General features: G+C 31.0%; 2 protein-coding genes and 1 long non-coding RNA gene across 3 annotated transcripts; 2 read left to right on the plus strand and 1 right to left on the minus strand.

The window, feature by feature from the left end:
• Positions 1-736: 736 nt before the first annotated feature.
• LOC123674738 (very-long-chain (3R)-3-hydroxyacyl-CoA dehydratase) lies at positions 737-7,722 on the minus strand. The gene is made up of 5 exons (XM_045609795.1): positions 7,374-7,722; positions 6,723-6,839; positions 6,431-6,665; positions 3,510-3,855; positions 737-1,355 (listed from the first exon to the last, which is right to left on the minus strand). Exons 1-5 carry the CDS (start codon positions 7,452-7,454, stop codon positions 1,037-1,039), a joined length of 1,098 nt encoding a protein of 365 aa, XP_045465751.1. The 5' UTR covers positions 7,455-7,722; the 3' UTR covers positions 737-1,036.
• LOC123674739 lies at positions 4,531-6,721 on the plus strand. Its single transcript, XR_006746701.1, has 4 exons — positions 4,531-5,391; positions 5,742-5,850; positions 5,974-6,169; positions 6,227-6,721. It is a non-coding gene; the product is annotated as an uncharacterized LOC123674739 (long non-coding RNA).
• A 209-nt stretch (positions 7,723-7,931) lies between the features above and the next one.
• Positions 7,932-13,451, plus strand: LOC123674740 (DNA replication licensing factor Mcm2). The gene is made up of 12 exons (XM_045609796.1): positions 7,932-8,097; positions 8,183-8,352; positions 8,410-8,593; positions 8,649-8,888; positions 9,469-9,680; positions 9,738-9,930; positions 10,223-10,658; positions 10,720-10,970; positions 11,554-11,810; positions 11,866-12,070; positions 12,218-12,556; positions 13,120-13,451. Exons 1-12 carry the CDS (start codon positions 8,086-8,088, stop codon positions 13,252-13,254), a joined length of 2,634 nt encoding a protein of 877 aa, XP_045465752.1. The 5' UTR covers positions 7,932-8,085; the 3' UTR covers positions 13,255-13,451.
• The last annotated feature ends 9 nt before the right edge of the window (positions 13,452-13,460 follow it).

Consider the following 13,460-nt stretch of genomic DNA (forward strand, 5'->3'; position numbering starts at 1 on the left):
TTATTATTTCTTTCACGATATTTATCCTCTGAATTTTAAACTACAAGTTTCAACCGGGAAATCAAACAAAATACCGATCAAACTATAAGTAGTCGTAAGTAACTAACTACTACTCAGCAATTTAGTGGATATTACCAAAATATTTGAATGAAACTCTTTTCTCGATTGGTTAAGTTCCGGAAAAAATAAATACTTAATTATTTTTCCAAGAGATATCATAACATACTAACCGAAAATATTTCTACCAAGTAACGGCCGAAACACATTAAAATAAAATTTTTGTGTGTATGGTGAATAGTTCAATTTTTTTAATTAACTGAAATTTTCCATTGCAAGTCAACATGTCAAACCGTTATTGTTTGAATCAACTGCAAGCTCCAGTATGGCAACAAGTAGCCATTCGCTTATATGGATAGTATGAAATTTTTGTGGGTATGGTGAACAGTTTAACTCTCTCAATTAACTGAAAGTTTCCATTACAATTAGTAAGCATGTCAAACCGTTATTGTTAAAGTCAAATTTAAGCTGCGGTGGGTACCAAGAGCATTCTAGATAAATAAATCAATAGAAAGTATACCTACTATTCTACAGGATAACGATAATCATTTCCTGCAAAAGTTCCATAAAAAATGTATGTTGATAGAATGCAATAGTGATCAATATTTTCGTGTCTCGCGACACCTTTCACAATTTCCATCAAATATCAAAAAGAAAAGGTTGAAATTGAAAATGCCTATAAAATCAACAATTTATTCTGTTCGTCAAATAAAATGTATAAACATAGAATCAGTGAAAAATGAGTACAACCTCAAATTCAATGAGCAATTCTTCTGAGGAAATGAAATCTTAACAACTAAAATTAACTAGATCCACGGAAATTGAAAACCTCATTAATGAAGAGTATTTTCTGGAATTATAATTCAAGTATAAGAAATAACGTCTAGTATTAATTTTTCTAATTATAATTATTGAGATGTCTTAGCTAAATTCTTAGTCTTAGTATCAAAATTCAAAATTCGATAACATTCTTAAATTGTTATTTCCCTTTCAATTTTCCCCCTCCAAGTTTTTGTTTCCGTTGTCGATGCATATGTAATATTAAGACAATTGAGGTAGGTACGGTTAGAATGAAAAGATAACATCTTAGGAAGTATTCGAAACTAAATGTGAAATTTAAGGGATTAGGCATTGCAATTGACCACTTTTGAGTTTCGTGGATAAGTGCCAAGTTTTTGTAATTGATTATGGCTTCAGAAATCATTCCAACGGGATAGAGTACTATCCAAGCACTATATCTCAACCATGTAATGATTTTATTTTCTTTTTTGTACAGTTGACTGATGTAGTAAGGATACCTGAAAATATACACTGTAAATATTATTGTAGGTGTGGTGTAAATAAAGTTTTGTGGATTTCGTAGTTATGCTGCTTGTACAGGTAATTATAAAATTATATAGTACCAGAAAATTCAATGGTATGGATCAAAATGAAAAATATGTTTAATTTCGTTACATATTATGGAATTTTCAGACTTCTATAATTCTCAATAGAGGTGGGCCTACGATGTTACGATTTTAAATGAATAGAACATTACTTTCATCTCATTTTTCTTATCTTTCCACAGCTGGCGTTTTCATCTTAACTGGCAGCTTCTTTTGTGAAATAAACATTGATCATGAAGCGAATCTCTTTTATGGTTGGTTTTCAACAAGCTAATGAGAATGAAGATATCTGCTTTCTTTTTTTTATTTCTGAAGTTGATAATTTATTTGAGCAGACGAAAAATCTTCATACTCATTGAAGGGTTTGCCAATAAATGATATTTGAAAAAACATTTATTTCTGTTAAAATAGACACTAGGAGAATTAAATGAATGTTTATTGCCACATTTCCGGTTGTATGCCTAGATAACTTCACGAATTCTATCTTTAAGATCTTGAATCGATTGTTAAGCATTGACATAGACCTCATCTTTCACGTGACCTCAAGGAAAAAGTCTATTGTTGATCAAATCACAAGATCTCGGTTTGATCACCCCTTCGACAAAAAACACGCCCAGGAAACTTTTCCTGCAAAATTGCGATTGTTCCGTTACTCGTGTGGCATGTAGCACCGTCTTGTTGAAAATAATCGTCGTCCACATCAATATCTACTGAATCGGGACATAAAAAACAATTAATCATAGCTCGTAAGTGCAGCCCATTCACCGAAACAGTTGAACCAGCCTAATTTTCGAATAAGGAAGGTCCATCAAATACTACAATTCTGCCTATAAACGTAGCCTCCGAGGTGTAAATGGGCCGTATCATGATTTTTCGGTGAAAATCCGAATCAGAAAAGATATGACCGGCTTGAATTCCTATGTCAACACTATATTTTGCATCAAACCTTAGATCTTAAAGTTTTTAAAGTCCTGAGGCTTCATTCAAAATACGGTGTGAATTTGCTTGTGAAATGCCTGATTCCAAAGATCGACGCTCACGGTTTCGATAATTCACATCACTAACTTGCCCCAACAGCTCAAATTTTTCTAGTTTCACCATTACCGGACGAGAAAGTACTTCACGACTATCCAAAAGTGATTTAGTGTGATAGCAAAATTTTCTTCATTTTTGTATTGAATATCAATAATTTCAGTGTGTAGTTGAAACGTGTATCGTTCCGTTTTCAGTGAAGGTGTGTCATTTTTACTTGTCAAATGCCTAAAGTCTATAATAGATAGACGGAAACTGATGTCGGTGTCTGAGGGTCAATTGTCATGAGAAACTCATTGGCGAAAACCGGAACTCTATGGATATCACCGTTACAAAGTTACAGGGTGTTTTCCAAAAAAGTTAATTTTCGAAATATTGCTGTAACTTTTTTTCTGTTGAACATTTTTCATTTCTGTAAAAACCGTCTTGTAGCAACTTTTTACGTAGAATTCAATGACGTTAATTGAATTTTTCGCAAACTGATATTTCATGAGATATCGCTATGGAGTATTTTTTTAAATGGGACACCCCGTATATTTCTACATATTTCGATAGAACTGAATACAACCATTCCAAAAATATAGCATACTTAGTGTTTTTCTGAAGTCATATTCGATGGCTCAAAAGGTGGCCGGCTAGGTCGCCTGACCTAACCTTTATGGACTTTTACCTTCAGGGAAGATTAAAAGATGAACGTGATTAATATAATAATAGACGTTAGGTCAGGCGACCTAGCCGGCCGATTTAGCTGGAATGCTCAGCCCACGACGCCATCTCTCGGGCAAGCAAATAGTCACTACAATCTGAACCTGAAAATTTGAATATTCTTGGTCTCTTCATTTGGGAGTTATAGTGTTTAACATATGTACATAAATTTTATGACCAATTCATCATCAAACATTTTCGTTTGAGGCCATCCCTGGCGCAAAATTCTAAAATTACAGACAATGATCTGAATTTGAAATTCATCAAAAACTCGTACCTACTATCGGTTTGGAATATATTAAGATTTTGGTGTTTTCTATTAAAACCTACCTGATTATTTCAATAGATGACCATGCGAGAAACAGAACGAAAAGAACTGGCTCACTCTGGACTTTAGGTTCTTTCCCAATCATCAGAAACAAAACGAAGGCTCTTCCAGCAATCTGGAAAAAGGGCATCAGGGCACCTCCTTTCATAATACCCAGTATTGGATGAATGACTTCTATGCATTGAGCTGCTTGCATAATGTAGAAAGCTGTACCGACATGCTCATATGCCCTGGGAAAGAAATCACCGCCATCCTTCAAAAATTTCATCATCAGTACCACCCATATGTAAAGGAATCCAAGGTACATTAGGAAATTGTAACATGTCAAATAAACTTTCCGTGCATCTTCTGAAATGTTTCTACGTTTAATTCAACTGAAAATTTCGATATACCTAATTAATTGAAAAATCTTTTATATGACAAACATTAGCGAATATATTCTTATAAGAATGTATGTGAAACTTATTACATGTTACAAGAATGAACAATTTGTCTGGGGAAAATTAGTTTAATTTGCTAATTCTGATTCTAGTGTACTTAGTCCAGAGGTCAAACAAGAACCAAACATTAAACTTTTCAAGGTAAATTATAATTTGAACAATTCGTATTTCAAGATAAATCTGCAAATTTAAATTACCTTTTTATCATCAGTGAGTCAAACTAATTACATTATCAGCACCAATAAATTGTTATGAATCAATACCGCGCAATAAATACCGTGTAGAATCTATTTTATCATTTTAACAATTACTACCTTACTATTTCCAATAAAAAAACTTTGGAATTATTTTAAGAAAAAATTTTGCAATTATTGGAGTTGTTATTTGATCATGTCAAAATGTACACTATTGTTTATTAATTCATAAAGCTCAATTGCTTACAAAATCTCATTTATATGCGCCAATTATTCATTTCGATATCCAAATTAAAATATCAGAAATTCGTTACTTCTGAATTTTTAAGGATGGGACATTAAGTCAAAAATATAATAACTATTCACTATCATTATCGTAGCAATGTAGTATAGAATCGATTCTTGTGCCAAATTGCATGCTAATAATTCTTTTAATTTTTGAGAAAGCTTTGAACGGTCGACAGTCAGAATATCGCATAGATTTCATTATATTTTTTTATTAAATATATGTCTGTCAAATTTGTGATACAGAAAACTTTTCTGCCAACCCAGATTTTTCAATGCAAAAATCTCTAACAGATATTTATGGAAATATTCCATCAATCTCAATAAAAATTCGGTGAATTAAAAAAAATAATATATAATACTCGTAAGGAAGGCTCATTTCTAAACTCGTTCATTCAGAAACTCGCGACTTCATGGCTCGTTATTGAATTTTGAACTCGTGGAAGAATATCAATGCCTTCTGCACTTGTATTATAGAACTACCTGATGGCAATAAAATTCGAATTTTATCGTTATCTGTGAAAACCAATCCCCAAGAAATTCTTTCTATATCGAAATTGCTGATCGAATAAGCAAAAATGAAGCAGTGTTTATTAGCAGTGTTAAAAATAAGAATTGAAAATCCATTAGGGACATTATGTTTTTTCCATTGACAAACTTCTGAACTGTCGGTATTTGCCACCCCCTAGGTTCACTAGTGCCAATTTCAAACAAATAGAACGCGAGAAATTGAAATACTCGGAATTCTACGTTTGCGCATGCTCAACGCGAGCATCCTTAATCTGAACAAACTAAATCTAGAAAGAATTGTATAAATTTCGGTTGCTACAAGTTGTTCAGGATTGTCGAAAATGCATTTTGCGAGTGGAAAAGTTGAAGTCGGAGATCAACAATTTTTTAATTCCAAAAGTGATCACAATGCTTCTACTGCCTTCGGTAGGTTCGGAAGCAACGTGCATCAGCAGGTGTTTAGCATAATATTTAATGGAAATTGAAATTAAGCGAATTTTAGAAATCATGGAATATTCAATTAGTAGTTGATGAATATTTCAAGTGGAGGCACATTAACATAACAAATATCTCATATCTGTTCATTGAAATATTGACACCTATTTTTTCAACTAGATTTATATGATTTTCATTTTATGCAATTTTTTGATTTAACATTATTCACCCTTTTTCTATAGAATAATTAATATTGAAATAAGTGATTGTCGTTAAACTCCCAATTCTTCTGAAAAATGAAACTGTTATAGTTCAATAGCAAAAAAGCCTAATGGTTATTACTAGATATATATCTCACCACTTTTTCTAGAGATCATGAAATTCCACCAGACCAGTTCCATAACAAACAGAAAAGACATTCTTGATATGAATAAAAAAATGTATTACTAGTAAACTAAGTGGACTTCAATAGCAAACATGTAGGTATATATAAATGACGATTTTAATTATCAGTTGAGGACAAATCCTGTTCATGTTAAGAATAAGTAATGTTGTAATTGAGTACTATTTCATTCATTTTTAAAAAAAGGTGTTAATTTAAGGCCATGAATGACCATCAACTTCAATCCATCTGTATGCAGTTATTGATTCAAATAGTTTAGGTAGTATTAAAAAAAATTCAATATCAAGATTTTTTTTTTTGCATAAGAGATGCAATTGGTGGTGACATGAAATGAATTGTTCAAACTCAATCTAAACATTTATCAAAAGTACACCAGATTCTAATTAATAAAACAGGTAATTTCTTGATATTAAATCATGCTCCAAAAGACATTATTTCTCCAAATATTTTAGGTCTGCAGTCTAATGTCCGAAACTATTTGTCAATTTAAGATATAATCCAAGCAAAAAACTTTTGATGATGATACCATAATAATTGAGATGTCTACATTTTCAGAAATGCACAAAAGTAAAAGGGAAACACTAGATCTAAAAATTAACTTAAGAACTACTATAAAAAAATTAATGTAACTATTATTGATGATTATTATACTACACCTTTAGTGTATCCCAATTCTTCTTTTTGAAGTCTATCGAAAATATCTGGATGATTTTTAAATATATCACCTACTTGTTCATTTTCACTCATATCATCTGGTGATTGCCAACGATCAAAATCGATTTTAAGCCATTGCGGCTTTTGAGGTTGAGATATTAAACGTGGCCACCACTCATTTTTATGTTTCATAATAACAAATGTAATATTTTTTTCTGTTACTTTATATTTACACTCCTATAATTAATCGAATCCTAATGAATGTGTAATAAAAAAAAATAACAGGAAACTCACATTTGTGTTTAATTCATCATAAAAATTCAAGTGGAAATGATATTTATTGTTGCCATGGGCTCCATTACCCTGGCAAGAAAATTCCAATGATTTCTGTTTGATATCAACAGATACATCCTAAAACATTAGATTATTGAATATAATTATTCAGTATAACCATCATGCCTTATTTTTTCCCTATTCAATTTCATGAAAAGCATTTTTATGAGATTAATATGCTGTTTGATTTATTAAAAACTTATTCTCCTATTCCAAATAAAATCAAAATGAACTGGGATGGAATGTTCACTTTTGCGACAAACTCCTAATTTACTTGTAAAATGAAAAATTATTACACTCTTTTTCTAGTTTTATTCGAATTGAAAAATAATATAAGAAATAGGAACCTGTTACTGACGAAATTTAAATTTCTTGAGTTATTTTTCTTTAATTAGTATGACTATTTTCACAAATTGTTTTGAAATATTATATTTGTATCATGATGAAACATTAAATGATCCAAAAACTATGAGGGAACTAATAATATATGTGAATTCAAACAATTATATATATTTCGAAAATTATTAGAAATGACTATGTATATTCAAATATCAATTAATGCTCCTTCAAAAGATTTATGGAAAATCTTAATCATTTCACGTTCTTACATACCTGAGCATTATTCAATTCCACTTTCAGAAAAATGTTTTTAACATTTTGAGCCCAATATACAAAAGGATTTAAAATAATCATAATTATTAATTTGCTTTCTAATATGAAGAGAAACGATTTTTCTGCTTTCAACGAATATGAAATTTTGGATAAAAAGAATTAAATTCGGGCGAAAAAATTCACAATAAAAACCTTGTATTGAAGACACCTTATTATGGGAATGAAGAAAAATGTATTGTTATCAAGTTAATAATTATTCATGAAAGTTCTTATGATTGTTTGTTTTGTTCCATTATTGTCAAAACAACACGATATCCATGTGAACTTATTTAGCACAGACTGCTAGTCTTTTTTATTTTAGTATTCTATGATTCCCTAAATTCACTTCTTGAGATTTCGATACTTGGTTCCGTTTCGATAACAAGGGAGTATCGATACCTGATGGAGGAATCAGTGTCGAACAGAGTATCGGTATCGAAATCGAATGGAAGTATCGGTATCGATAAGTCTTCAAAAGGAAGATCGTTTCATTCGTTTCTGTGATTGGAAAATGAGTTTTCCCGCCAAATACCTGTTTGTTGAGTTGAGGTTGAAAGTTTATAATCTCGTTCGCAGGATACATAATTTTCTCAGTACTAAACAATAAAATCTGTCTATTCTATAATTGAAAATTCAATAAGCAGGAGAAAAAAAAAATAGCTAAAATTGAAAAATGTCGCAAAATGTGAGTATTTCTTGGAACTTTTTGAAAAACTCGATAATATGATATAGGTCAGAATAACTTCATATTTATATTTATTTTATTTCAGTCCGATATGAACTCACCCCCAGATAATCCTCAATCTATACGTTCAAATATGTCTTCACCTGCTCAAGACTTACCTCCATTCGAAGATGAAGCAGATTTGTTTGGAAATATGGATCAAGATCTGCTAGATGAAGATGATGGAGAAGATCTTTTTGGAGATAATATGGAAAAGTTTGTTTGCATTACAATGGGGATTTGCCTATTTTTTATTGTAATTTATTTTTTCAGTGATTATCGTCCTGTACCACATTTGGATCGTTATGATAGACGTATTTTAGACGAAGAGGATTATGATAATATATCTATATCTGAACGTTTAGCAGCTGAAGAAGAATTGAGAAGAAGGGATCGTGAAATGGGAATTATACGCAGAGATGAAAGAGAATTATTTTATGATGAAAGTGATGATGAGGTTAATTTTAGTCCTTCCTATTATAATATTCAATTTAATCACATTACTATTGCAGGATCCACGTAGAAAGAGAAGAATGGCTGAAAAAGCAGTTGAAGATAATGATACTGAAATGATTGAGTCCATTGAAAATCTCGAGGATACTAAAGGATATAGTACTAAAGAGTGGGTCGTAATGGTTGGCCCAAGAACAGAAATTGCTAACAGATTTAAGAATTTCCTCAGAACATTTGTTAATTCCAAAGGGCAGTATGTGTTCAAGGAGAAAATTAGGAGGATGTGTGAGAATAATCAGGTGAATATGGGTATTTAAATTTTTTGTTAATTGGATTTCCTACATTTTATGTTAAAATATATTTTTGGCTTCCAATTTCCTGTACTGTAATACAACGAAAAATTGTAGCCTACTTATATATGTAATATATTGAGTATTATCAAGCGTAGATTCACAGTCAGCAAAATTTCATGAGAACCCCCTAGAATTTGGCATACTAATGCTAAAATAATCACAAGATCAACAATTTTAAATTTAATTTAACTCATTTTCTGAAACAAAAATGTCTAAAAGTTCCACCCCCAGAAATTGGGCCTGGATCCACCCCTGAGTAGTATTGAATCAAACAAGTAAATGCTAATATAATCTGAAGAATCTCTACATTTTCATGAACTAAAAATTACCCTATCCTAAATGTTTATGGGAAGTAGTAAGACCTTAATTGTGTTATATCATTAACATAATGGATTTATTGAAAATTTTCACGTGAGCATTAAAGTTAAATGAAAAAAGTTTTGTGGAATTAACAAAGGAAATAATATGGAAATAGCAAATTATTTTGAAATGATAAGTATTTTATGTGAGAACTTTCTCCTTTCAGTGCAGTTTTACAATAGAGTTTTCTCACTTAGCACACAAAGAACATGTGCTTGCTTATTTCTTACCAGAAGCCCCCTTCCAAATGTTGGAAATTTTTGATGAAGTGGCTAAGGAAATAGTACTGTCTATGTATCCTAGTTATGATCGTGTAACTAAAGAAATTCATGTGAGGATATCAGATTTACCTCTTATTGAAGAAATTAGAACATTCAGGTAGAGTAAAATTGATTTGTCAAGTTGAATTTAACTAAAAATAGTTTATATCTATAGGAAACTCCATATCAATCAATTGGTGAGAACAATTGGAGTAGTAACTGCCACAACAGGAGTATTGCCACAACTCTCTGTCGTTCAGTTTGATTGTAATAAATGTGGTTTCGTGGTTGGTCCTTTTGTTCAGTCTCAACAAAGCGAAGTTACTCCTGGTGCTTGTCCAGAATGTCATAGTACTGGGCCATTCACTGTAAGTAATTTGAGCACAGAAAATTTACTGGAAATTATTATAAACAATTTAGTGGAATGGAAACACAATTCCTCTCATCCAAATGCAAATACAAAATAAAAACATAAAACTAGCAATTTCAATTATATATTTTTTTTCAATATGGATATGTTATCGAAAACTTCTTGAATACTGAATACAAAAAAGAATTATAATCATGTAGTGATACCTAGTTTGCTTTTTAAAGATACCTCTGTTGAGGTATATATTGCTTCAAATTTATATTTCTGATTTAAATAATTCTTTTTTCAAGGTTAATATGGAACAAACAGTATATAGAAATTATCAGAAAGTTACTTTACAAGAGTCTCCAGGTAGAATACCTGCAGGCAGGGTTCCTCGATCTAAAGATTGCATTCTATTAGCTGATTTATGCGACAGATGTAAACCTGGTGATGAAGTCGACATAACAGGAATATATACCAACTCTTTTGATAATTCATTGAATACCGACAATGGGTTTCCAGTATTTTCCACAGTTATTTTTGCCAATCATTTAGTAGTTAAGGATTGCAAGCAGATTGTTCAGTCATTGACAGATGACGATGTGAACGCAATTATTAAAATGAGTAAAGACCATAGGATTGCTGATCGCATTGTTGCTTCAATAGCGCCCTCTATTTTTGGACATGATTACATCAAGAGGGCGCTTGCTCTTGCTTTATTTGGTGGAGAGAGGAAAAATCCTGGTAAGAATTTTTTTTCAGGTTGACGAATAATTTTTTATCTTATTTTGTATTCAATTATTAGGAGAGAAGCATAAACTGAGAGGAGATATCAACGTTCTTATTTGTGGTGATCCCGGAACAGCGAAGTCACAGTTTTTGAAATTTGCTGAAAAAATTGCACCAAGAGCAGTATTCACTACAGGTCAAGGTGCAAGTGCTGTCGGTTTGACAGCTTATGTTAGAAAAAATCCAGCTAGTAAAGAGTGGACTCTTGAAGCTGGCGCTTTAGTCCTTGCTGATCAGGGAATATGCTTAATAGATGAATTCGATAAGGTAAATAAGTTATGATTTAAATATCAGTAAATGCTGCAAATTCTATTTTTGGCTTAAATCTCCTCTCCTTGAAATCACTTACAAGTTTATATGATATAATGACACACTGAAACAATTATTCCTACTAGTCCATTTTAATTGATGAACACTTTAAAGATCATATTAGTAATTTTTATTTTTCTATTTTTATTTTGTCCATTCTTTTATTTTTTCAATAATTTTCTTTTGGAGGATCAAATTAAATGATGTATATTTAATTTCTTTATACTTTTTATCAAGTAAAGTATCAAATCAGTAGATATGGTTTAGTCTAATGATGGGGACTATAAAAGAATAGCTTCAAATACTTCAATGAAGAACTGTTTTTTACTTGAAAACTTCAAGGTTTTATTTATGAATTTCAACAATACAATGAGTTTTTAACTGCTCAATTAAATCAACACTGGCCACCATGTATAAGAGTCATATATTATATTTCGTAATTTAATGCAGTATCACTGACAGCTGAAAGTCAAATTTTACTGTACATTAATAAAAAGTTGCTTAGTAATTAATTAACCAGAAAATTATCATTTTTCTATAGATGAATGATCAGGACCGAACTTCTATTCATGAAGCCATGGAACAACAGTCTATATCCATTAGTAAAGCTGGTATAGTTACTAGTTTACAAGCTAGGTGTTCGGTTATAGCGGCAGCCAATCCAACTGGTGGCCGATATGATCCTAGTATGACATTCTCTGAGAATGTTAACTTATCTGATCCTATTCTTTCACGTTTTGATATTTTATGTGTAGTTAGAGATGAAGTAGATCCCATTCAAGATCAGCATTTAGCAAGGTAGATATTTCTGACTTCAATTTTAGATAATTGTACTGAATTAGAATTTAAAAAGATTTGTAGTAAACTCCCATATCCGGCATCATCCATCGAAAAAGGGGGATATTATTGATATTCCAGAAGTGGATGATCTAACTATTCCACAAGAGATGTTGAAAAAATACATAGTTTATTCCAAGGAAAATGTTCATCCAAAATTACAGAAAATGGATACAGAAAAGTTGGCCACAATATACACACAATTGAGGCAAGAATCAATGGTAAGTTTTTCTTAGTTTTTATTTCCAATTATATTCATTATAGAACGAACGAACGAACGAGTTGAAGTATTTAGTTTTAACTGAAGAAAAAATTAACTCTATTCAAATTTGTAATTTCTCTTATTTGCATAATTTGTTTTTCATCAGGCTACTGGCAGTTTACCTATCACAGCTCGTCACATAGAAAGTATGATTCGTATGTCCGAAGCTCATGCTAGAATGCATCTTCGAGATTATGTTCAAGAGGACGATTTAAACATGGCTGTGAGAATGATGTTGGAGAGCTTCATTGAAACTCAGAAATATAGCGTAATGAAATCCATGAAACAAGTTTTCCAAAGGTTTCTTATGTTCAAGAAGGATCATAGTGAACTACTTTTTTATATTCTGAGGCAATTGGCTCATGACCAATTGACTTTCTTAGATGCAACAAATGAATCAGATGCTTTGATAATAGAAATTAATGAGAGGGACCTCATGGATAAGGTGAGTGTTTATATAGAGCATTTCATAATTAACATATGAAGAAGTTATTCTGGTGGAATTTAGTTGAATAGGAATTTTGAAACAGTAAAAAAAGAGAAAAGCCTTTACGGGAAGTAAGAAGTTTTTTGGCTTGAACTTTAGAAACTACAGAAGGTCTAGAGTCTAGATGCAGAGATAACCAAAGAAATACATGCAGCCATTGACATTTGATTGCTTTTCATTGGCGTCATTTCTTTATTATTATTAATTAATAATTCTATTTTCTTATAAAAATAAGCCACCATTTTTTTAGCATTCCTCAAATTCAATGTTTTATTCATACCTCTTAATTTTTTTTTTTGGAAAATTATGGCCAGAGATATAATATATTATATTTACTCAAATAATTCTTTCAAAGGTACATAACTTGAATCACTTTATGTAGGATATCTTTGACTTTTTTAGTATCATTATAGAACGTGTGGATCTTTTAGATCAAATAATATTCAATTAATTTTTTATCTTAATATTTGAATAATACCAATATTCAACAACCTTCCATTTTATCCATGAATTGTTTTCAGGCTAAGCAAATTGGCATCCATGATCTGAAACCATTTTACAAGAGTTCCATATTTGAAAACAATCATTTTGTATATGATGCGACAAGAAAAGTTATTATTCATACAATACCAGAAACAACAACGATTGATGAATAGTTATGAATATTCTAACATTTTCCATTATCTTTTTCCACGAACAATTTTAACCCTTCAAGTAATTTGTATTATTGTTCCAGTTATAATATGTAGATCTGTATAAGTATGAGATCTTAGGTTCAGTACCAAACTACTGTTTATTTTTAGTTTTTATTGTTGTTTTATTTCTTTTATACACAATAAAAAATTATTACAGACTTCGTTCT

This window comes from Harmonia axyridis, chromosome 3, assembly GCF_914767665.1.
Source record: "Harmonia axyridis chromosome 3, icHarAxyr1.1, whole genome shotgun sequence".
In the NCBI taxonomy this organism is placed as follows: domain Eukaryota; kingdom Metazoa; phylum Arthropoda; class Insecta; order Coleoptera; family Coccinellidae; genus Harmonia; species Harmonia axyridis.

Coding starts and splice junctions, on each gene's coding strand:
- LOC123674738 (XM_045609795.1), bottom strand. CDS start 7,454: ATGATTATTTTAAATCCTTTTGTATATTGGGCTCAAAATGTTAAAAAC. Junction 6,666..6,722: donor ATGATGAATTAAACACAAAT/GTGAGTTTCCTG, acceptor GATTAATTATAG/GAGTGTAAATATAAAGTAAC. Junction 3,856..6,430: donor AGAATTGGGATACACTAAAG/GTGTAGTATAAT, acceptor GAAACATTTCAG/AAGATGCACGGAAAGTTTAT.
- LOC123674740 (XM_045609796.1), top strand. Junction 8,889..9,468: donor GGATGTGTGAGAATAATCAG/GTGAATATGGGT, acceptor TTCTCCTTTCAG/TGCAGTTTTACAATAGAGTT. Junction 10,659..10,719: donor TGGAGAGAGGAAAAATCCTG/GTAAGAATTTTT, acceptor TTCAATTATTAG/GAGAGAAGCATAAACTGAGA.